Genomic DNA, 25,144 nt, shown 5'->3' with positions numbered 1-25,144 from the left:
TCCTTCCTAGTCTCTTCTAGCTCAAACAATTGAGCTAATCTTACTGTAAGGGGGGCCTCCTCCAGTGAGTCCAACTGATTTGCCAGGTCTAGTGCTAGAAGCTCGGATGAAATTGGAAGCCTTGCTTCCTTACCGTAGACCAGCATAAAAGGTGATTGTCCTGTGGACCTTTTTGGGGTGATCCTATCAGCCCATAAGGCTGATTTTAACTGAGTATGCCAAACCCGTTGGTTGCCTTCCATAGTCCTCTTAATGATCCTAATCAGATTTTTATTAGTCGACTCTGCTTGGCCATTGCCTTGCGGATAATAGTTGGAAGACGTATTTAGGTAGATCCCTTTCTTGACAGCCCAATCGGAGATTTTAAGACCAACAAAAGCGAGCCCATTATCTGAAATTATGGACTCCGGTACCCCAAATCTGGCAACCAAATCTTCGTAGAAATTTAGGACAGCGGTCCCGTTTGCCTCTTTAAGTGCCACTGCTTCAGTCCACTTGGTGAAGTAGTCAGTGGCTGTAAGTATCCACTTATGGCCAGCGCTGGATGCAGGGTTTATCACTCCAATAAAGTCCAAACCCCACCTCATGAAAGGCTATTCCACCTGAATTGGCTGCAAAGGCAAAGCTGCCAATCCCATCTTGCCAGCAAACATGGCACATTCTTTGCACTTTCTGACCCATACGTGTGCATCTCTGAATAATGTGGGCCAATAATAGCCACCCTTCATCACCTTAAGAGTTGTTGCTCTCGGTGAAAAATGGCCCCCAGCTGATCCCTCATGAAAATCATGCAGCAGCTTACTTATTTGGTCAGGCCCAACGCATCTCCGCAACACACCATTAAAATCTTTAAGAAACAAGATGCCATTAAGGAGTGCATAAGGTACAGACTGCAGTCTGAAATACCTTCTTTTAGCTCTGTCCAGCAACTCAGGACACTCACCAGTTTGCAGAAAATGAGTCATTTCCTGCACCCAATCAGCAGTAGGAGTCCCAACCTCTGCTTGCTCGTCACCTCGCAGTGTTAGAACAGCTTCCTGTTCATACTTTGGCAAACTAGAAATGCCATCAGCAAGCTGTTCGCATAAGCCTTTGCCTCTGACCAGCTTGGTAACCTGAATTTTGACGTCATACTCCATGACCTTGGTTACCCAACCAGCCCTCTTGTCATTGAGATCCCTGCTCAATAGAAACTCCTTTACGCTTGGGTGAGCAACCATTAAATTAATGCTATTGTTAGATAGCATGTGTTTGAATTTCTTCAAACTCCTGATAACAGCCAGCACATGTTTTTCCACAAAAGTGTACCTTAGCTCGTAGTCCTTCAATGCTTGACTGAAGAAGGCTAATGGCTGTTCCGAGCCTTCATCGTTCTGCTGTACCAGCATAGCTGAGATAGAATCTACATTCCCATAGGCATACAAAGTGAAATCCTTAGAAAAATTAGGAATTAGAAGTGTAGGGGCAGCGGCTAACGCTTCTTTAATCAGCTGAAAACTTCTCTTGCCCTCCTTGGTCCAGCTATAAGACACATTCTTTCTCAACATAGCAGTTAAAGGGTTTAGCAAATCTGCAATATCAGGGATAAATCTCCTGACAAAATTAATTCTCCCTATGAAGCTTTGCAGACCTTTCTTATGAGCTGGTAAAGGAAGGGCCAAGATGGCACTTATCCTCTCAGGATCAATGGTAATACCGTGCTTGGATACCACGTACCCAAGCAATTTGCCCTCATGGACAGCAAATGTACATTTTTTTGGATTAAGAGATATCCCAAACTGTCTGCATCTTTCGAAGATCAGCCTCAAATGGTCTAGATGATCCTTTGCTTCTTTTGAGAACACTGTGATATCATCTAGATAGACCAGCACTATTTTATACATCAAACCTTGAAACGCCATATCCATGGCACGCTGGAAAGTTGCCCCTGCATTGGACAACCCAAAAGGCATCTTCTTATAGGCCATAGTGCCCCATTTAGTAGTAAAAGCTGTCTTGTACTGGTCCTCCTCTTTGACTAAAATCTGGTTATAACCGGAAAAACCATCTAACAGAGAACACATCTCAGAACCTGAAACTACTTGCAAAATCTGCTCCATAGAAGGTAAAGGATAATGGTCTTTCAGTGAGGCTCGATTAAGGTCTCTAAAATCCACACAGAGCCTGATTTCACCGTTCCTCTTCCTTACCGGAACTAAGTTTGAAACCCACGAAGTATGCTTGATGGGAAAAACTATGGCACTCTCAATCAGCTTGTCTAATTCCCTTTTCATCAGGGGCTCCAACTTGGGATTTATTGGCCTCTGTTTTTGTCTCACTGGTTTGGAATTAGGCTCGAGTTCTATTGTATGTTGTGCAAGCTCAGGGTCAAATCCCCTCAAATCAGAATATTGCCAAGCAAATATATCATTAAATTCTTGACAGAGGGATATAAAAGCTTCTTCTTTTCCTTTGGTATGAAATTTGCCAAGTTTAAGAAGCCTGCCTCTCGAAATCTCAACCTCTTCATAGTGGCTCTGATCAATCTGAATGCTGGACCTTTCTTTCCTAACTTGGTCGTCAGAATTGAAGATGGATTCCAAGGAGACCAATCCCTTGGGTAACTTATTACCTTTTAGCTGGATGATCTGGTCACCATACTGGTGTTGTAGTTTCTTCTGGTTAGTATGAGAGAACTCAGCTTCCTCTCTTAGGAAATTCACAATCTGCTGGTCACTTTCAAAAACCTGCCAATGTATATCATTATCTGGTACAGCAGGCCTAATAACAATCTTCACATGCTGATGACTACCATTGCTACCAATTTCCTTGGGAATATCAACTTCTGCCCCTATGGCTGCTAATCTGTCAGCACACTTATTCTGATTTCTGGGTATGGATATCAGATTGAAGGCATCAAATCCTTCTAAGAGGTCCCACACCCTATGCTTATAAGACTTAAGCAAATCATTCTTTGTAAGACAAATATTCCTTACCTGATTAGCAACTAACTCGCTGTCCCCAGAAACTTTCAGACAGTTAATACCTCTCTGTCTTGCCCATTCCAAACCGTGGATAAGAGCCTCGTATTCAGCAACATTATTAGTACAGCTGAAACAAAATCTGAAAGCTGAATAGTATCTCTCACCTCTTGGGGAAACAAGCATGCATCCACCACCGGTACCAACTTTGTTCCTTGAGCCATCAAAAAAAAGCTCCCACAGCTCACAATCTTGCTGATTACCGTGCTGTTCTGGATTTTTTTCTATATCAGGCATGAAAGGATCAGCCTCAAGTATCACAAAAACACCAAAATCAGTCTCTTCATGTTGTTCACATGGAACAGCAGTGTGGGCCTGAGCTGCCCACTCATCAAGAAGGATATCAGGTATACTTTCTGTAGATGTATTGCCTTCTTGAACTACTGATTCCTCCTCATATTCACTTGCGATCAAATTGGCATTAAGGGGGGGCGGATTGTAAGGTTCTATATGATCCTTGGCTATAGGTTCCGACCTTACAATGACTTTTGTGCCATACCTGGTCCTAAACAGCATATGGGACCAATCTGAAGATAAGTAACCTCCTATTTTTGCAGTAAAATCTCTTGATAAGCATATAGCGAAATAAGGAGGCAATTCTATAACGTAAATATCTTGTGGAATAGAGAAATTTGGGCAAGCATGAAGGGTTAAACTCAGATTTTTAATAACTCCCACTGTGTTAACAGCAGTCCCGTCTAATTGGACAACTCCTTTTTCTAAAGGCTCGTATTTGATCCCCAACCTATCTACAATCTGCTTGGGCATGACCGAACTGCTAGCACCCGAGTCTATCATGCAGTTATGTACTAATTGATTTCCAATGATTAAGGACACATAAAAGGGTGGGGGTTTAACCTTTGAAGCTTCTTTCTCTTTATCATTCGTAGTAGCATTGGTCAACACAGCCTTGGGTTTATCTTCCTTAAGTTCTTCAAGTATATCTAAATTTGACAAGGCTGATTGGAGTAAGTCCCTTTGGCCGGGGATACACAAGGAATCCCACATAGTCATGGATACGCTTGCTTTCTTCATATAATCAAGAATATTGAAAGACGCACTTGACTTTGTTTGCATTTTAGGGGCAGCAACTTCAACTTGAGCAGCAGCTGTTTGGACTGATAGATTAGATTGCTTCTTGCCTACCAAGGGCTGACTTGTTGGCGATTGCCTGACATTTTCAGTGGTTGATGGGACAGCAGCATTCTGATCCAAGTTCGGCAGCTGATGTATCAAGGTTTGATTATTATCCAATTGCTGCCCTCCTTCTATGGCTCTCTTCTTGGACCTTGTATAGACCAAAGCTACTGGATCAGCTTGGTTAATCCCACAAAATTCTCCTCCTTGCCAATTTAGAAGAGCTGTCTCAGGTTGCTGATCCCCTTGCTGCTGGATAGAATCTTCATGGGGCGTATCCAATTGCCCACTTGAATTATTTTGGACCATCAAGGCCTGGTTAATCACCCCATTTGCACAAGTGCTTTGGTTATGGGGCAAATTGCAGGGAAAACACCAGTCAAAGTCCTGTGCCAAATTGTTTTGAATGGGCATGAGCTCCTTTGAAGAGCTGGCAGCATTGGGGCTATAAGCTTGATAAGGCCTTGGCATGTAGGCTTGTCTTGGGCCTTGATTATTTGGCTGATAAGGTGGTCTGTTTGACTGATTTTGCTGATAATTAGACTAGAATGGAGGCTGGTAAGGCCTGAAACCTTGATTTTGCTGCCTCTTCAAGTTTACTATTTCGCTGCCAAATGTTTGCAGCAGTCCCTTGATCTCCTGTAACTCACTTGAGTGTGCCGGAAAGTTATTCTCTGGTCTAACAAACTGAGAACTTGGTGCTGGTAAGGCTGGTGCAGCTGGGATGATAGCTATAGGAGGTATTTGCATTGCTATCGGTGGCTGGATGGTAGGAAAAATTGGCAGAGCCGGCCTTGGGGCAATTTTACCAGCCTGTATAAGGCTGTTCTCTGCTCTAATGGCTATAGAATAGGCCTGAGGCAATGAAGTGCCTCCCATCGATTGCACCATCACTGAGATATCACTATTCAAAGCTCTTAAATAGTATAAGAAGGCGTGGTCAACTGTGGGTCTTACCGTTTGCGGGATTCTATCCCAAGTTTTCTGGAAACGGTGGCTGAAATCTGACATGACTTCGTGGGGAGCCCTCTTTACTGTTGACAGCTGCTCCATTAGCGACAAATGGTCTGATTTGTCCTCGAAGAAACTGCATAATTGGTTACCCAACTGGTCCCATGTCGCAATAGAATTAATAGGAAGGCCTCTGAACCATTGCAAGGCTTTACCCTTGAAAGATGCTGCAAGCAATCTGACTGCAACATTCTCCTCTGTCACATGGTGAACAGCGCATAAGTTTGCAACATCTTTTATGTGTTCAGCTGGGGTAATTTGATCTTCACCATGAAAATATGGTAAGCTTTTCAAAGCAGCCACTGGAATATCATCATGCTGTGTTAAATTCAGTGGGCTGCCCTGGTTAAATGCAACAAATGGCTGATTTCTGCCTGCTGGAATCATGATTACTGGGATTATTTGTGACACAGTATGAGCCCTAACAGCAGGGGGAGTAGACTTGGCTCTCCTGGAGTAAACACGGTTCTCTTTCTGTTTCTCAACTACCCTCCCTCTTCTTCTAGGAGGGGATAACTGCAAAAATTCGAAGGATAAAGAATTACTCCTGGTTTGTATCCTTCTCATAAGCAAAAGTGCACTGGCTTTACTAAACCAGAAATCAGAGTCGCCAGGTATGTTGTAAGAATGTCTCTGAAAGACTAAAATTACTGCTGTACACATCAAACAGCACCATAAAACATCTTATAAGGGCTGAAAAATTATGCTCTCAGTCCCACCGGGCGTGCCAAAAACTGTTATCACTTGAACCTGCACCCCTGTTTGCTAAGCTATCAACTCAACAGGCTTGTGACACATGGGAACACTCCTAGGCCTGTGGGTTGCCTAAAAAATGGAGTGAACCTCCAGAGTAAGCTGGTTCTTTTCAGATTCTGCACCTAAACTAACAATTTCCTCAAGGAAAAGAGTAAGGAGGAGAAAATATAAAACTAAAATTGAATCTAAGGTGATTGCACCAGATGGTATTTTTTGAAATCTAACTAAGCAAAGGACACACAGTACAACAGTGATAATAAACCCTTTTTTACACTAACCAACAACCCATGACCCTTGCATCAATGCTTCATAAGCAGGCTGGATAATCAAAGTCCTAAGAGGGGAAAATCCTTTTCACAACCTAAGACTATTAATCATTAACACACAGCTTATGACCTCCAAGTAGTATATATGTTTCTGCATAAGGCATCAAAAGGAAATGTAAATTTTAGGGGGGCAAAAGCCAACCACCAAAGAACTGACTAACCCTGAAGATGCAGTAACAGAGAAAGATGAGAAGTAGAGAAGTAAACCAAGCTATTATCCTTGCCAAACAGGTATCACCAAGCTTTATAACTCCTGAAAATGTGTTACAAAGACATCCCTTCCTGCAGAGAGAACTAAAAAATTACAATCTGCTCCAAGATGAATGAATCAGAACCCTTACAAAAATGAAGGCTCCCAGTATATATGCCTTTTTCCAAAATTATCAAGAAGACTCCACCTCCTCATTTTAGGTCGAGCAAACTCAAAAAACCTACTTTTTGGGCCTCAAAAATATCTGAAAAGGGATAAACCTGAGCCAAAAGGTTAAGTCATCCATTCTGCAACCATAAAACCTCATAAATGCAACATAAATGACCCTGAAATGTCTCTGACAGGCCTGCAAGCCCTCATAAATGCAAAAAATATCCCTCCCTGATCTCCAAATAAAATATCTAATAAAGTGATTTTTTTTAAAAATTTATTATTATCTGGTCAGACATTTGTTTGACTTTATTTTCATTTATATTTAAAGGTCTTAATAATATAAAAATAATAGAATCGTTTTATTTAAAGTGACAAATAAATAAATCACTTTAATAACACAATTTTATTATTTTTATTTATTAAATAATAGAATGTAATAAAAAATATATTTAATAAAAGTGTTTGATTTACACTTTAATAAATAAAAAAATTTATTATATTTTATTATTTTTTAAATATAAAATAAAATAAAATCAAACTTATGTTTGGTCAGGTAATGATAAATAATAATAAAAAACAGAAACTTTAAAAGCAACATTTGCTTATATTTCTTTGAGGGCGCATTTTTGAGTTTTAAATGTTATCTTGCTAAGAAATTTGCAAGGGGGGACATTAAGTGATATGAAATCACTTAGGAAACAAGAAAGAGTTACAAGGTGTTAAAGTTATTAAAATCACTTGGAAGCATATGCGAACCTTACCATGTGGCTTCCAACAATTAACGTGGCATAGAAGAGAGGAGAAAGAATGCGAAGGAAACATAGGCGATTTTTTATGAAGATATTTTAGGGGAAACATAACCCTAAAAGTTCATTTGCTCTTCACTTTTGATGTTCGACTTCTGGAAACTTCGCTCTGCATCCTTCTGGGCGCCGCTAGGGTTTGAGCTGGGCGTGGAAAGAAGAAAAATGTCGGTTTCTTCTCTGTTCTGGGTGCCGAAACGGGTGCTGGGCCCTCTTTTTGCTTACGGCCTGCTCTTCTCTCTGCGTATTTGCTAGTTTCGGGCTCAATTTATGGAGCCGTCATGGAAATCTGTTGCGTTTCTGAGCATTTTTTGGGTGTTCGAAGCTTGGCTTCCTTGCTGGGCGCGATCCTTCCATCTTGCATCTGTTATTCTTCACAGGTTCACCATTCTTCACCGATTCTGGAAAGAGAAATCGTGTTTAATGAAATATGCATGGCTTTTTTCCTTTTTTCAGAATCATTTCATGGCATTCGAACTTGCTTTCCATCTGCTTCTATTTGTAAAAATCTACTTATGTGATTTGTTGCACTTTATGTAAGCTATTATCCTTGGTACTGCAGGATTATCCTTCCCCTTTTTATCATAATTATGAGAAAAATACTTCGAATTGCTGTGTTTTCCATTTTTCTGAGCACCATATTGAAGTTTTCGATGAGAACTCTTTGTCAGCTCATCCCAATGCGCATTTTTGGTCTCTGTGATTCTCAATAGAACAGTGGGGTCCAAGTATATCTTTCGCTGTGACCCATGTACTGACTTTCCAGGGATGAATTAACTTGACCTGTGCTCTCAAAATTTGGAGTGCCTCCATCAAAGAAGTTCCATTCTGCAATACATGTTTTAAAGTTGTCAAGAGCATGCAACACTTTTGAAGCTCTTATTGTATGAGCCACTGGCATCAGTCCAGATCTTCTAAACACAAGACTTGAAGGGAATCAGGCTTTATATTTCTCCTCATACGTAGTAAATTGAACATTTACATAGAAACAATCTTTGGGAAATTCCAAACCATTTTTATGTAGCCAAAACTGTTTCGATTCTTGGAAATCCTTGCTTTATGGGGGCATTTTACTCGAGCCCATTATACAACCTTCTATCAAGGAAGGAAGCACAAAACATTTTATCTTTTCAAGGCCTGAATCATCCCACAAGTTCCATAACCAATCTTCCAAGTTGACTTCACAGCCACTATCAAATCTTTCTTCCATTTCTATCGGCAAGAAATCCCTGATTTGCATCATAGCTGAGAAACTTCAACTGCTGGGCTTGGTTGGGTTTCGTTCCGGGTCCCTCTTAAACAACAAGGAGAGTTCATTATCCTGGCCAGTTTCTATCCCAACCTTTGTGGAGCTGGATCCCAAACCTGAGTTGTCTACCTTCACAAAAAGTCTTGCATCCTGTGCATTCAGGTCCAATGAAGATCTTTCCAAACAAGCAGTTTGTAATGGAACCTTAGGCGATCCTGGGACTTGAGCTCCTGGCCCAGCAAGATTGTCATGGAATTGTCGAGAAGGATGTATCCCACTAACCTGAAAATGAATGAAATGTCTTAACATCTGAGTTACAGCATCAGTGCCAACCTTCTTGAACTTCAATTTATTTAAAGCCCCTTTAGGAAAGATTTTCTAATTCACACGATGACTAGGTCTCCTAGTTTGATTTCCTTCTACCTTTTATATCAATCAGTGTTTGTTTTATGCTTCAGAGTACTCTGTTCCCAATGTCTTTTCACATTCACATGCAATTGCTGCATTTGTTATGCATATTCTTCTGCATCATCACTATTTATTCCTTATTTTGGTGGGTATATCAAATCTGTAATTCCTTTGAAATTGTTTCTTGTATGCTACATGAAATGGCATAGACCACGGTGAATTCCTTTGATAACTTCACTGCTGTGTGCATCTCTGAATGACTGTTTGGACTGAAAATGGTGAAAAACAACATTAAAAACTCTCCCTTTGTCATCTGCCATTTAATGTTGTGCATTAAAATTAGATATTTTATGAAAACTGTAGCTGCCATTTAAACATTATTCTCTTAAAATCTGCATATTATTTCCAAGGACGCAGTTGTCTTGAATTTGTTGAAATGTCTGATCAATCACGCCTTTTCCAGCTTATCATAAAAAATCTTTTAGGCTTGATGCATAAAATGTCGTCTTGTTGATCATTTGTAGATATTTGCACATCTTATTCACGTTCTAAAAAAGAAGTCTCATCATGCATATCGGCTGATAATGTAATTGCATACTTGCATTTTTGTTACTCTTCTTCCTTTTATCACCAGCTCTGACATGATTTGATTGTATGAAACCTTGCCATTCTCCACATGAGCTGGGCTCAACCCTTGTGGGAGCCGCATTCATCTCCACTCATCTTAGTGAACTTTATGACCAACAAGCCGTCCTTTTTCCTTTTCCTGCACATGAAACAAACCTGTTAGCAAAAAATGCATATGTATGGTGACTTTCCTTTGATCTGATTTTTTGCCTTTCGAGATTCCTCTGTGATGCGAGTTATATGCATTTGATGTATGTAGGGATCATATATATATATGCGTGCATTAGTACATATGTCAGAAATGCAGCCAGCTATTGCTTAGAACAAATATTCTAACACATTGTTTGTTTCAATTTTTTGCAGATATCAGAAGGAAAGCATCAACGGACCAGTGTGGAGCAGCAAGACAAAGGCGACGACGAGCGTACCTCAACTGTTCCAGTCATTCAGGCAATGACTGGTTCCATTCTTGACATGCCTTTCCTCATTTTTTCCTTTGTACTTGTGCATACATATATGTATATTTCCTTTCTGCACTGGATGCACGTAGCTAGTCCCACGGCTCCTTGTGTGGGACGCATATTTGAATATGAATAAAATACTTCTCTTTTTCAATGAGATGTTTCTCTCTTTGTTGTTACAGACTAGAAGTACTTAGAAACACCATCTTTAAAACACAAAAATAGAGAATTAGTAAACACTAGCTTTCCTTTGTTCATGCTAGCATCTCTCAACCTATTTTTCAGCCAGGAGCGAAAAATAGGTAACATTTTTGGCGACATCTGCTATATGTTTGCCTGCTAAACATCTTGACCAGCTGCCTTGAAAATTCATTGGGCACAGAGTCACTTGCAACCTTTGTGAAAACTGGAAAAATGCATCATAATACTGCAAAACTCTCTCCCTTTCCCCCTCTGAACCTGTCATAGCCTATTGAGTATAGGTGTGGGGTTCATGGTAGCGGTCTTGATAGACCGCTATCATGAATTCTACATGTGTATTTGATAGATTAGGACGGGTCAGCGACAGAGTACCTCTGAAAAGCACTCTCTTGCATTACTGAAACTCAGCTCTAAGCAAAAAACCTCACCAAAAGCATCCTTAAAAGACTGCTGTGAGTTGTCCCAGCTTTATGAGGTGGATATGTATGATGTGTGGCAGTGGAATGTATTTACTGCTTCATATGGTAGGTATCATCTTCATCAAACTGTGGCAGCTTACAGCAGCCTTTCCTCCGCAAAACTGAAACAACTAACATCTAACTGCGCACGAAGCGCTTAGGGAAAACTAGACAGCAACTAACTAACCGTGCAGCAGCACTTATTCAACATCCAAAACCTACTCTATTATATACAAGCTGCGATCATACCTCAAAAGCAATGCTTGAGGTGAATCCCGTTGACCGGGATTAGCTCCACGTTACCGTCCATCTTGGAGAGCTGGAAAGCGTTGTGCTGCTTACATTCAAAAATAATGTAAGGCCCGCTCCAAAATGCATCGAACTTGGAATGCTTTCCAGGCTTGCTTTTGAGGGTGTCCCATTTCAGCACCACATCTCCTTCCTGGAAGCTTCTTGGAGACGCTCTTCTGTCAAATGATCGCTTCATCTGAGCCTGATGCTGCTCTATCTTATTCAAAGCGTCCTTCCTAGTCTCTTCTAGCTCAAACAATTGAGCTAATCTTACTGTAAGGGGGCCCTCCTCCAGTGAGTCCAACTGATTTGCCAGGTCTAGTGCTGGAAGCTCGGATGAAATTGGAAGCCTTGCTTCCTTACCGTAGACCAGCATAAAAGGTGATTGTCTTGTGGACCTTTTTGGGGTGATCCTATCAGCCCATAAGGCTGATTTTAACTGAGTATGCCAAACCCGTTGGTTGCCTTCCATAGTCCTCTTAATGATCCTAATCAGATTTTTATTAGTCGACTCTGCTTGGCCATTGCCTTGCGGATAATAGTTGGAAGACGTATTTAGGTAGATCCCTTTCTTGACAGCCCAATCGGAGATTTTAAGACCAACAAAAGCGAGCCCATTATCTGAAATTATGGACTCCGGTACCCCAAATCTGGCAACCAGATCTTCGTAGAAATTTAGGACAGCGGTCTCGTTTGCCTCTTTAAGTGCCACTGCTTCAGTCCACTTGGTGAAGTAGTCAGTGGCTGTAAGTATCCACTTATGGCCAGCGCTGGATGCAGGGTTTATCACTCCAATAAAGTCCAAACCCCACCTCATGAAAGGCTATTCCACCTGAATTGGCTGCAAAGGCAAAGCTGCCAATCCCATCTTGCCAGCAAACATGGCACATTCTTTGCACTTTCTGACCCATACGTGTGCATCTCTGAATAATGTGGGCCAATAATAGCCACCCTTCATCACCTTAAGATCTGTTGCTCTCGGTGAAAAATGGCCCCCAGCTGATCCCTCATGAAAATCATGCAGCAGCTTACTTATTTGGTCAGGCCCAACGCATCTCAGCAACACACCATTAAAATCTTTACGAAACAAGATGCCATTAAGGAGTGCATAAGGTACAGACTGCAGTCTGAAATACCTTCTTTTAGCTCTGTCCAGCAACTCAGGACACTCACCAGTTTGCAGAAAATGAGTCATTTCTTGCACCCAATCAGCAGTAGGAGTCCCAACCTCTGCTTGCTCGTCACCTCGCAGTGTTAGAACAGCTTCCTGTTCATACTTTGGCGAACTAGAAATGCCATCAGCAAGCTGTTCGCATAAGCCTTTGCCTCTGACCAGCTTGGTAACCTGAATTTTGACGTCATACTCCATGACCTTGGTTACCCAACCAGCCCTCTTGTCATTGAGATCCCTGCTCAATAGAAACTCCTTTACGCTTGGGTGAGCAACCATTAAATTAATGCTATTGTTAGATAGCATGTGTTTGAATTTCTTCAAACTCCTGATAACAGCCAACACATGTTTTTCCACAAAAGTGTACCTTAGCTCGTAGTCCTTCAATGCTTGACTGAAGAAGGCTAATGGCTGTTCCGAGCCTTCATCGTTCTGCTGTACCAGCATAGCTGAGATAGAATCTACATTCCCATAGGCATACAAAGTGAAATCCTTAGAAAAATTAGGATTTAGAAGTGTAGGGGCAGCGGCTAACGCTTCTTTAATCAACTGAAAACTTCTCTTGCCCTCCTTGGTCCAGCTATAAGACACATTCTTTCTCAACATAGCAGTTAACACCAATTCGCACCAAAGTGCACCCAACAAAAGCTTAAGTTTGATTATCTCCTAGATTTGAGAAGGGGTTTGTAGATCTAAAGCTTTGATACCATATAAGAGTCACCAATGGACTCAAGCCTCCAAGATCATGTGAAATACCAAAATGTCGTCTTCTACAAGAGAGCATCAAGGAAAAAAAAATGCTTGATTGTGGGCACAGTGGATTAGATTGATATTGGACACACAAAATATACATATGATGCCTTTCTTATATGGGCAAGGTTAATAGGTAGAATTAGACAAGGTCATGATTTGTCTCTTAATCCTATACAATGTGACAACTAATATGATAATTATTTAAATGATTGATGACTCAAAAAATAAATGTAAATGATAATATAAGGTCTAATTGACAACTAAGAGTTCTAGAAAGATTCGTAGGACCTAAGTGAACTTAACATGTGAATAGGAATTACTAGTGAACTAGTTAGGTAAAATAACTTATTCACACTGTCTTGAGCTTTCCAATATTTGATAACTGCTTCTTTTGTCATATGTTCAATGCTCAATTATCGGGTCTGGAACCTAGACAGTCGTGTCCCAGTCCAGTTCAAACCCGGTACCAATCTTGATCTAGTCCACCTGTAGGTCCGACCGGGTGCACCACAAGGTGTGCTGGTTCATCCTAGGCAAACCCAGATGCCCAGGTGGCAGATTTTCACCTTTTTTGCAAAATTTAATGCTTTTTTGAAGTCTGGTTCTCTTTTAAACCCTAAAAGTGAGTTTTAAAACACATTGGGAGTTCATTTTTTTGTCATTTCTTTTGCAAGCAACAATTTTTTTCTTGCAAGTTGAGCAAAGCTTTGCTTGTAGCATCTGTGTGAGTAAAAATGTGAGTGCGAAATAAAAATGATTGAAATAACAAAGATAACAACCTAACACACACAAATTAAAATGAGTGCAAATGGATGTGATATGTGGTTGCACATGAGAGTGAGATGAGTAGTGAATTCGGCATTATGATGGTATGGAAACGAAAGTGGATTGATTGTGAAGGAAAATGAGGGGATTAAATAGGCCAAGCTAAGAGAAGAGGAAGCATGAAAATGAGACACTTGTCCTTGAGAAGGAAAAGTGTCATGGATGGAAATGACAAGTGTCCTTGAGAAGGGCAAGTGTCATGGAAAAGAATGGCAAGTGTCCTTGAGGACACATGCCTATTTGGGAGAGAGACAACCAAATAAGAAGGTTCCATTTCAAATATGGAGATATTCCCAAATTTTGGGATATTTAAGATATTTCCCCAAATATTAGGAAATTAAAGATATTTGGGAATGTGCACACGTATGATGAGGGAAAGGGATAAGGTTGACTAAAAGCTATGGTTAGCCAAATGGGTGAGGTTTAGAGGAAGGATTAGATGAGGGTTAAGGTTAGAAGACATGTGAGGAAATAGAATTAATTAATTAATTCCATAATGGGAAAAAGGAAGAAAGAGACGAAAGATAAATTAAAAAGTCAAACTATGCATTTGATTTATTTAATAGGAGGTGAATTTAATTAATTAAATGATTTATGATTGTCAAATAATTAATTAAAAGGGGACTCATTTCCAAATATGAAGATATTCCCCCAAATATTAGGACATTTAAGATATTTTAGAATGTTGACTAAAACCTATGGTTAGCTAGGTGGGTTAGGTTAGAGGAAGAGTTAGATGAGAGTTAGAAGAGGATTAAAGTTAGGAGATATGTGGGCAAATAGAATTAATTAATTAATTAATTCTATGAGGGAATTAAGAGGAAAAAGTCAAAATGAATTAAAAAAACAATTTATTCATTTGATGTATTTAATAGAAGAAAGGGGGCAAATTTAATTAATTAATTGATTTATGATTATCAAACAATTAATTAAAAGGGGACTATAGCATAATTAATGAAATTAATTAGCTACAAGGAGGGAACACAAATTAATTAAATAATGGTGATTATTTAATTAAAGGCACACTTAGGATAGCTAAATTCAATTAATTAAATTAATCAAATTTAAGTGTCTACAACATCAAATATAGGGAGTTGAAGATCAATCATTGAAGCTTGATCAAGTGTTGCAGCCTCATTCCTACTCATTTACAAACTTCCATTGGCTGAAAGAGGTAAAAAAAATTTTGGTTTTTTCATCCACTTTTGTTTCACAAACATGAAACAATTTATTTGTTTAGTTTATCTAATTTTTTCCATTTTTTTTTTTGAGTGTGTCCATAAAATTTCTTGCCATAGGAACAAGAATGGCAACCAGTTCTACCTCCAAAAATGAACACCAAAAATACTAAACAGATCCAAACTCTCTATGGAAATATGTTGATATTATACATCCGCTTCCAAGAGGTGGGAGATTCCTTTGGAAATCCAGGGGATATGATATAGAATGTTCTAGTTCATATTTTTGGATGAAAGGTCATTTGTGTGGAATACCAGGAAGAGGCATCAAAAGTTACCCTGGAAAAAATGATGTGCCTAAACCACAAGAGACGGTTTTAAAATATATTAGGGAGCAAGAGGAAGCAAATGAGAGAGAAGCACATAGATTAAATCAAACCATTTCAAAAAATAAAAAATCAATGGGAATGCGGCCTCCATCTAATGGTAATATTGTGGTAGAGGACCACCCATTTTTTACCACAGTTGAGCCTCAAAGTGAAGGACCTATTTTACACAAAAGATCAAAGGGACATCTAGAAAGTGCATTTCAAACCGAGAGTCGAAATATTGCCAACCCAAATGTGGCAAGATGTATACATGCAAATGAGTTGGCTTTCAATGTTATTCACTCCCCATATTGGAAAAAGATGTTGAAAAGTGCTAATGAAGCTCCAAGAGGGTATAAGTGCCCTGTTTTTGAGAAAGCATGTGGCACCTTGTTGGAAAGAGAGGTCAACAGGATTGAAGATGCATTGAAGCCAATAAGGGATTCATGGATCGAGACAAGTGTATGCATTGTTTTAGATGGGTGGAAAGATTCAGAAATTCGTCCCTTGATCAATGTCATAGTGGTGTCTCCTAAAGGGGCAATGTTTTTGAAAGCCATGGATTGTGAGGGGCAAGTAAGAGATGGGCAATTTATTGTTGATATTCTCATCTCATCCATTGAGACAGTGGGACCCTATAACATTGTTCAAGTCATAACGGACAACACAAAGAATTGTAGAGCTGTTGGTTTGTTAGTTGAGGAACAATATCACCATATCCTTTGGACACCTTGTGCAGTCCACTCAATCTTATGCTACAAAAGATTGGGAATAAAATTGAGTGGATCAAAGAGGTGTATGCAGAGGCTAAGGACATCCAGATGTTCATCACCAACCACCACATGCCTTGAGGGATTTTTAGGTCATTTTCAAAATTGGAGCTATTGATAGGTAAGTGAAGTAGTAATTTAATTTTACATTTTCTAATTTTCATAATCTGATGGTGTAATGTCTATTCTTCTTTGAAGTATGTTTTAAATTTTTAATCATTTTGGCTTTAATTTCTATTATAGGTTGTAAAGATCTTTTTTGCATCTAACACAATCATCTTAAGATGCCTTGTGAAAGCTAAAGAGGTGCTTACTAAAATGGTAATCAACCAAAATTGGTCTATATGGAAGCAAAGCAACACTGAGAGGACAACAAAAATTAGCCAAAAAATATTAGATGAATCATGGTGGGAGCATGTGGAGTGTCTCCTTACTTTCACCGAGCCCATTACGAGCATGATTCACTATACTGACATGGATAGGCCTTGCATTGGAGAGGTGTATGATGGCATCGACTCAATGCTTGAGAAGATGAAGTGCATCATAAGTGCAAAAGAGCAAGACCTTGAGGAGATTTTCTTCAAAAAATTGCATGCAATTGTTGAATAAAGGTGGAACAAGATGATGTTGGAAGTATGTGTTGTTGTGGTTGTCATTGATGTCAAACTTATTGAACCGCATAGTTATTGGTCCAGAAAGTCTGTGGTGTAGAGATATTATTTTGTTTGTTGTTCCGAAAGTGTTCGGGTCTAGGAACTGTTGTTGATGTTGCTTGGTGTTGTTATCTTCTTTAGTTATGTTTTTGGCATCATGGATACGTTAGTTTTGTGGTCTAGAAATATCTTTGTGTTCTCTAGATGTTGTAGTATGTTTAATTGTCAGATGTGATATTTTGTGTTAATCCTACCTTTTGGTCCGGATATGATTTGTGGAAGGTAATTTGATGTGTTATGGGTCTCACCGTAGCGTGTGGAGATCGGATAAGAGTAATTTGCATTGGAGAATATGTTTTGGGCTGCTAATTGTCTATATGGACACGTTATGTGTTAGAAAGTTGTGGGTTATGTTTCGGTGTTTGTGGATTAGTGGATTGGACTTAGGAAGATGTGTTTTGGTCCCCTATTTCTCCTAGAGTGGATCAATGTGTGTGTTTTTGGTTCGGAAGGTGTATTTTGTTTCAAGCCGACTTGGTTAAGGTTTTGATGATCTATCTTATATATAAAGAATGTATGTGATTGAGTTGTGAGTGGAGAAGAGTGTGATGTGAAGATAGTCAGCAAAATTCAATGAAGAGCAGAGAAGAAGAGTTGTGTTCGAATGATATGCGAGTTGTTTGAGACTATAGCAGAAATATGAGACAGTGTGTTGACAGATGAGGTCTGAGTTGTGTGTGTTGATGTTGGTTGCTTGATGCAGAGTTCAAGGACAACTTCATGATCAAGAGATCCTTATTTTCAAATCAATTTGTTGTATCTTGCCCAGTTGTAGTTAGCATCAGGTTTGTAAGTCACTTTTGTATCTTGCTCCAAGAGTAGTTAGCCTTGGTCTGCAAGTCCACAGCAGTGAGCTCTTTCATTGTAATCTGATATGCATAGTGGATATATTTTGTGGGCAGGTGCTCACCATGGTTTTTCGCTGTTTTGGGTTTTCCACGTGTAAAATTTGGTGTTGATGTGTTGATTATGTGTTGTTGTTTAAGTGTTGTGAATTACTGCATTAATTTTGGTTTAGACTGTTTCACCCCACCCCCCCCTCTCAGTCCTGCCTCGGGTTCAACAAATGACTACTCCATTACATCTTCTTGCCTTGACTCCAAAATACTACAGCAATGGGTATCTTGATATGCCAGGAAGGCTTGCACCATATAAAGATTTGGAAGTATCTGAACGGAAGACAACATTCTTTAGACTCTTCCCTGAAGATGATGTGCAAGATTCGATTACAAATGAGTTCACAGAATTTGCAAACACAAATGGTCTGAGTGTTGATGCTCTTCGTCGTAGGTATAAGAAGGATGCTCATAGTTGGTGGTACTTCCATGGCCAATGCTTCCAAAGCTTGTAGCCCCTCGCAATCGAAATTTTATCACAACTTAAACAATTAATGAATATTTATTTTTTAGTATTTAAAGTTTTATTTATAGTTTTTTATTTTTTTAAAATTGAAAATTCTATAAATATAATTATAAATGTATAAATTGTTTACTTTGTCTTCATAGGTTGCTAGTTCATCTACATCAAAAATATATTGGAGCACATATTCTTTCATCCACTCAATAATGCTTAATGGATTGCAATCAAAAAGAGCGGAGAACTTAATATATGTGCATTCCAACTTGCGTCTCCTTTCATACAAGAAACATGACTACAAGCAAGGGGAGTCAAAGATGTCGGATATAGAGCCAGAGCATATCGACTTGGATGCTTCCACTTCTTAGCTTGTTGCATTTGAGGACTCGAAAAGCAAGAACACTATTAGTGCAAGTGGCATTGGCATTGGCATAGGTTCATCTAATGTCAATGATGATGAGAGTTTGGAGAATCCATTTGATGATTAAAACTTAAAACTAAAGCTCCAATTGTTGAAACAATGATACTTGAACTCGATATTATTATTTTGGTATTGAACTTGAAGTGTATGATGCTATGACGGTATGATCATGATGCTATGATTACGAGTTTAGTTTTGTTGTTTATATGATGCTATGTGACATTATAATCTTAATTCATGTTTCTAGGCTACACACACACACACATATCTATACACTAACAAACCCAAAACCCATTTCAAAATTTTGTCGAACTGGTGAACCGGGTTCTCAAACCTGAATCTAAACCCGAACCCGAACTGGTAACGTAGGTTTAAAGGCTATGAAAGGCTTCAGTTTTACTACAAAATCATTCTCGACATTCATGCCATGGATCTACCATTTGGTTATTGTTGTCATTTTATGACACCCTTGGTTCATCAGTGAGAACCGACCAGATATGTTCCATGGACCAGTGCTGCCCCAGTTGATCAAAGAAAGAACCAATGGACATGAAGTGTTAAGTGTTGTCTTGTCGGAACCCCAAATTCCAAGCTTCTTCCCTTCATGAACCCGAAAACCCAAAATCCCAGGTTTCCCAATTCTTCCCTTCATGAATCCAAAAACTCGGAATCCCACGTTTCCCAATTCTTCCCTTCATGAACTCGGCAACCTGGAATCCCAAGGTTTCCCAATTCTTCCCTTCATGAACCCGACAACCTGGAATCTCAAGTTTCCTAATTCTTCCCTTCATGAACCCGAAAACTTGGAATCCCAGGTTTCCCAATTCTTCCCTTCATGAACCCGAAAACCTGAAATCCCCGGTTTCCCAATTCTTCCCTTCATGAACCCAGAAACCCGGAATCCTAGGTTTCCCAATTCTTTCCCTTCATGACTTCGGAATCCCAGGTTCTCCAATTCTTCCCCTTCATGACCTCGGAATCCCAGAATCCTAGGGTTCTGACTTTCGACGACTTGCTTCCGACTTCTAACGACTTGAGACACTTCCAGATGACGTGATCAACACTCAAGGCTCTTAATGCTCCACCAATCCTTGCGACTTGTCTACTTTCTTTCATGGAGCTACTAGTGCGCATTTAATGCTTTTTGCAAGATTGCCATCAAGTGGAGTCTAGGGCCATGCTTATTTATGGTTACTTAATGGCCTTCATGTCAAGCCTGCATGCTTTGACTTTGGAATGTCAGGCAATCCACCTTCTAGAAGTACTTTTCTTCTTGGGATTGCCTTGTCAAGGTATGGCTAGGTTGCTTGCACGCACACCATGTCAGGTATATGCACTTCCCTGCCTTCCCTAACCGACATTGCTCTGTGCATTCCTCTCCTCTACGACCAATTTGCTATATATAGGTTGTTAAGCCTCATTGTAAAGGGTTCTCTCCCTGTTGGCTTGGAGCTATCCTTTGCTCTTTCACTTCTCTTATAGACTTGTATATTTGTTGCATTTCTACAACTGTAAGTTTGGCCATTGGCCTTAGAATGAATTGAAATTATCATTCTTGCCTCCCTTCAACTTATGCATGTTGTGTATGTTTTCTTACCTTCATTAGTGTATGTTTTGTGGCTTTCTCTCACATATATGTTGTGCTAACTTGTTTTTGAATATGACTTGTGGGAACCCTTCTCCCCTTTTGTCATTCAACGAATTCTAAACTCCATACATGTGTTTGGGGTCATTCATGCAACTGAAGTTTTGTGCATCTCCTAAGTATTTCAATTGATAATTTGTGTCATTTCTAGGTGGGGAGAGAAACATCTCTTATCTTGGTGCATCACCTCCTTTCATTTTAGCATTTCCTTCTTCCCTTTTCCTTCGCAAGCTGTTAGGATAGGTTTAGAAGTAGAAAATAAAGTGTTGAGTTGGTTCAACACCTGCACTTGGATTGAGAAGGAAGCCGGCTTTCTCTGGAGATTCAACCCCCTTGCGCAAGGTCCCACACTTCGCGGTTGTTTCCATGTTTCACAAGGTTGTTGAGTTGATATCTCAGCAAGGGTGCAAACTTTTGTAACAATAGTTATATGAATGGATGGACACTAATTTTATCGTTCAATTTTTTACTGTTTCTTTTATCCTTAAATTCTTAAGCAATTTGAACTTTAATCTTCAATTTTCTAACACAGTAATTTGCAGGAATCCAGAGAAGATCTGATTCCGTGCAGGTTTCCTTTACAGACAATAAGCAATTTTCTACACATGATGGCTTCATATGTGCCATAATAATTTCTAGATGATTTTAAGTGTTAATTCTTCCTAGCAGCACTCATCATCTACAATAAATGTTCTCCAAATTCGGCACAACCTAGGGATTCTCTTATTGCTTGAGTGCCTTCATTGAAATCATGCAAGAGCCCTGGCAGCATTCATCATCTACAATGCATGTTCTCCAATTCCGGCACAACCTAGGGGTTCTCTTATTGCTTGAGTACCTTCATTGAAATCATGCAAGAGCCACTAACATCAGTCTTCGTGAAGCATAGAACATGAATTTTATTTCCCATAAACATCCAACTGAACGAGGAAAACAGTTAGCCATTGAAATTTCCTATTGGAAAACAACTACAGTTTGTTTTGTTGTGAAATTTATCACTCAATTTGAAACAAATGGCATCACTGATTTTGCAATGGACAAATTTTTAAATGTAGCATGGACTACCCACCATATGGCCCTTGTTCTCATTTAAAGTTAAGGGCCCTCTTAGAATTCAGTGTTGTACCACTTCTCCTTATCCTCAAGTCTTAGTGGAAGACTCCAAAATATTGAAATAATGACACGCCCCAAGTAATAACCAATGTGTCAAAGAGAATTTCAATTTTCTTATTAACATAATGAATCCAAATCCAAACTCTCAATTTTTTTTGGTCATGGCTATAATAATATTAGTGTTGTGTTGCTCGCCTCTTAATAACATAGCCTTCATTTGTCCATCCAAGAAAGATAGAGATGACATGAAGATGGCAAGCACTCTGCTATGGCTGAATTCTAAGAGAAACTGTGTTCTACAACAAGATAGACTTGATAAAAACTCAAAGGGATGTGGTGGGAATGTTCCCTACCATCTGCTTTTGAAGGAAACAGACAAAACTTCAAACTCATCTCATTGATTGTAGTGGATTGCCTTGATTTTCAGGGTTGCTAGGCCATTTGCTATGGTTGCTCCATGATTGAACAAAAATATAAAACAATATTTCCTTCACCATTACAAATCTATTTTAAATAACACCAAGCTCCAGATAGCCTTAAACCCAGCAAACTTCAAAAAGTGAAACCTCGAAACACAACATTTCTTGAGGGAGAAAAAGGCACAATAAGAAAAGACCAACATGAAGCAAGCTTTGTACCCCTTTCAAATACCCATCTTTACCTTCAATCAAAAAAGAGAAAAATGAAGCAAGCTTGAAACAGCAAAGAGAAGATATGCGAGATGTTAAAATGAAGCAAGCTTGAAACAGCAAAGAGAAGATATGCGAAATGAAGCAAGCTTGAAACAGCAAAGAGAAGATATGCGAGATGTTAAAATCTGATTTACATATTTTCATTCTTATGTTGTTTCCTTTTTCTCATCCCCCGTGCCATATACTAATACTCTTGAAATATACTATGATACTACTTTTATATGTATTTTTGAACATAAAATAGCCAGTGGCCTAGTATTGCCATTTCTAGGCAAGCTTCATTTTGTATTCTGTTGCGACTGAAAAAGTTGATATTAAAGGTTTTATCTTTGGGGGCAACTATTGAACAGATAGTTTTAAATGGAGTCCGATCTGAAAAAGTCTTCGTGCTTTAGGAAATTAGTTAAGTTTTGCATCTGTATTAATTTTAGAGTCCAAATTACAAGGTTTTGAATTTAAGGATACAGAAAAATGTTATCAATAACCTCGTGTCACAGTATGTATGTGTAAATAAATAAGATGGAGATTTGGGGATTAGTAATTATACAAGAAGTCAGTAAAAGATTTAGTACTTGGCTAAATACACCATACATTTTGCTCTTGGATTTGTGTAGACCTGAGTTAATATCCAAATTTTGTTAGGAATTTTTTCTGTGTGCTGTCAATTTTTTTTTAGTGATTTACTAAAATAAAAGCTCTGCTTATGGTTTTCCTGTATGTTAAAGTATTCTTCTTGTATTTCAAATTGACTAAGATACAGAAAAATAATCACACATCATTCTTAAAGGAAATAATCGGTTTCTAAACTTTTTGTTCAGATTCAGATTTTCCAATATAGTTTTATAGCTTTCATGCATAACAACAAATTATGTGTGTAATGTCCCTGCTGGACCAAAACCTAGTATGTTGGCTAAACCTTGGCAAATGTTCCTCTGTCATGCTAGCGGGCATGTACTCAAACCAGATGGTGGGGCCAACAACCATGTGTCCACGAGGGAGCTCGTCAATGCTGTCACTTTGGTGGGACAAAAGCCCACTCTTAATGCTGGTGGGCACCATTCACCACCAATCTGGGCTTTTGGCATAGTGGTTGCCTTGCTTGGTATTAGAGCTGAGGTCTCAAGGTTGAGCCCTACTAAGCGTGGTGGGCATGTAATGTCCCTACTAAATGAAAACCTAATATGTTAGCTAAACCTTGCCAAACATTCCTTCATCATGCTAGTGGGCGTATACTTGAACTAGATGGTGGCGCCAACAGCCACGTGTCCATGAGGGGGCTATGCTGGCACTCTGGTGGGATGAAAAACCCACTCTTAACACCGGTGGGCGCCATTCACCACTACTCCAAGCTTTTGGGGTAGTGGTTGCCTTGTGGTGGTGAATAGTGTCCAATGGTGTTAAGAGTGGGGTTTTCGTCCCACCAAAGTGCCAACGTAGATCAGCCCCCTTGTAGACACGTGTCTGTTGCCCCCACCATCTAGTTTGGAACATGCTTGCCAGCATGACGGAGGAATGTCCGTAGAGGTTTAGCCAATATATTCTGCAGGGACTATAACTGTTAAAATTTTGTGCCCTACATTTCAACCTCAAGGAAAATTTCAGGAGTAGTCAAAATTCGCCAAACTCACACTTGTATTCCCACATTAAGAAAACAGAAGGCTTAGTTTGTGCCAAACGGTTTATTGCCAATATAATGTGGGAGAACAGACCATGACTGGATTGGAAAAAATACATCAAACTGAGCACTTCCACCTCAAAGCCTCATTTCAAATTGGTTAGAAAAAATTGCATTTGTGATGTCGCGCAGAGGCTATGAGCTAATTTACTAAGGTGTGCAGTTTACGTTCCAATGTTCACCGAAATCCATTTTGGAGAATGGCAAGTGAAAATGAAGCACCTGGAAGTACCTCAAACTCCTGTAAACAATATGTGCAGAATAAAATAGCATGGACAAGAGAATGGAGGTGCATAAATGGGGGACCGAAAGGATGAGGATGCATCGCTGTTTAGCCTAGGTTGCACATTACTAATATACCCCATTTTCAGTATATCCCACAATCTCATTTGCCACAATATCAATACAACTGTCCCGATGATGGCCAGCTAAATGTTTGAATGTTAGTATCCTTTGCTTCTCCGCTATTCTTTGAATCTAATCTGGCATTTGATTCTCATACAAAACTACCACTGAAGTACAAATGCTTTCAAACATCCAATTGAAGTACAGACTCGAACAGCAAAGTTAAGTGCATTGAAGTACCAAGTGTTTTCTTATACACAATTGAAATAGAAACTCACGGAATAAAGTTAAGTGCTTTACAATTACCTGGGTCAGATGAGAGCAGGATAGCCATGGATGCAGCCATTGCTACAAATTGCAATCCTGCCAATTGGGTGCCATTCCTTATCTCGAATGGCCTCGTAGAGCTCGTGTTTGCAGCACAATCAACCGTCTGTCTTCCATGTAATTTAGTGGCCTTCCTATAAATTTTTGTTTTAGAAATCGCTGGAGTAAATGCTCCATGCTTACTATCAACTCTAACTGTGGAGAAGTTAGATGTGTGGAGAAGATTACAGCAGGATAAAGGTGATGCGATAGTTGACAACATTTTCCCTGTGCATTTGATGAGGAATTGTTCTGTGAAACTTAGTTTACACCCACCTCGTGTAGATAATGGCATGTTTGTAAGAGGTTCAGTAGAATCACTTGGCGACGTGTAGACCAATGAAGTTTTATGGGTATACGATAGTGTGGTGTAGTTTGTAGGCAGCCATAAGTTAGATCTCTTTAAGCGAAGGGCTTAAATCTAAGTCTTTCTTCCTCTTTCCTGATTTGATTGGAGAAACAATTAGATTTTCGCAAAAAATATTTAACACCATAGTAAAATATATATTAAATCTATGACAGTTTTAAATAAAATATATATTAAATTTGATTTTAAATAGACTATTATTATATTTTAATAGTTTCTCTATAGAAAATAAAAATTATTTTTCTAGTAAGTTAACGTTAGAAAAAGTAATAAA

The 25,144-nt window shown here is 39.2% G+C and overlaps 1 protein-coding gene across 1 annotated transcript in view; it reads right to left on the bottom strand.

Moving 5' to 3' along the window:
- Nucleotides 1-24,877, bottom strand: part of LOC131077791 (uncharacterized) — a 48,952-nt gene extending 24,075 nt beyond the window's left edge. Inside the window, exon 1 of the mRNA XM_058015341.2 lies at nt 24,444-24,877. Coding sequence (XP_057871324.2) covers nt 24,444-24,798 — 355 coding nt within the window. The 5' untranslated portion in view covers nt 24,799-24,877. The remainder of the gene's footprint in view (nt 1-24,443) is intronic.
- Between the last annotated feature and the right edge of the window lie 267 nt (nt 24,878-25,144).

Source organism: Cryptomeria japonica, chromosome 10 (genome assembly GCF_030272615.1).
Source record: "Cryptomeria japonica chromosome 10, Sugi_1.0, whole genome shotgun sequence".
Taxonomy (NCBI): domain Eukaryota; kingdom Viridiplantae; phylum Streptophyta; class Pinopsida; order Cupressales; family Cupressaceae; genus Cryptomeria; species Cryptomeria japonica.
The sequence above is the reverse complement of the archived record's forward strand: the minus strand, read 5'-3'. Positions and strand labels throughout refer to the sequence as shown.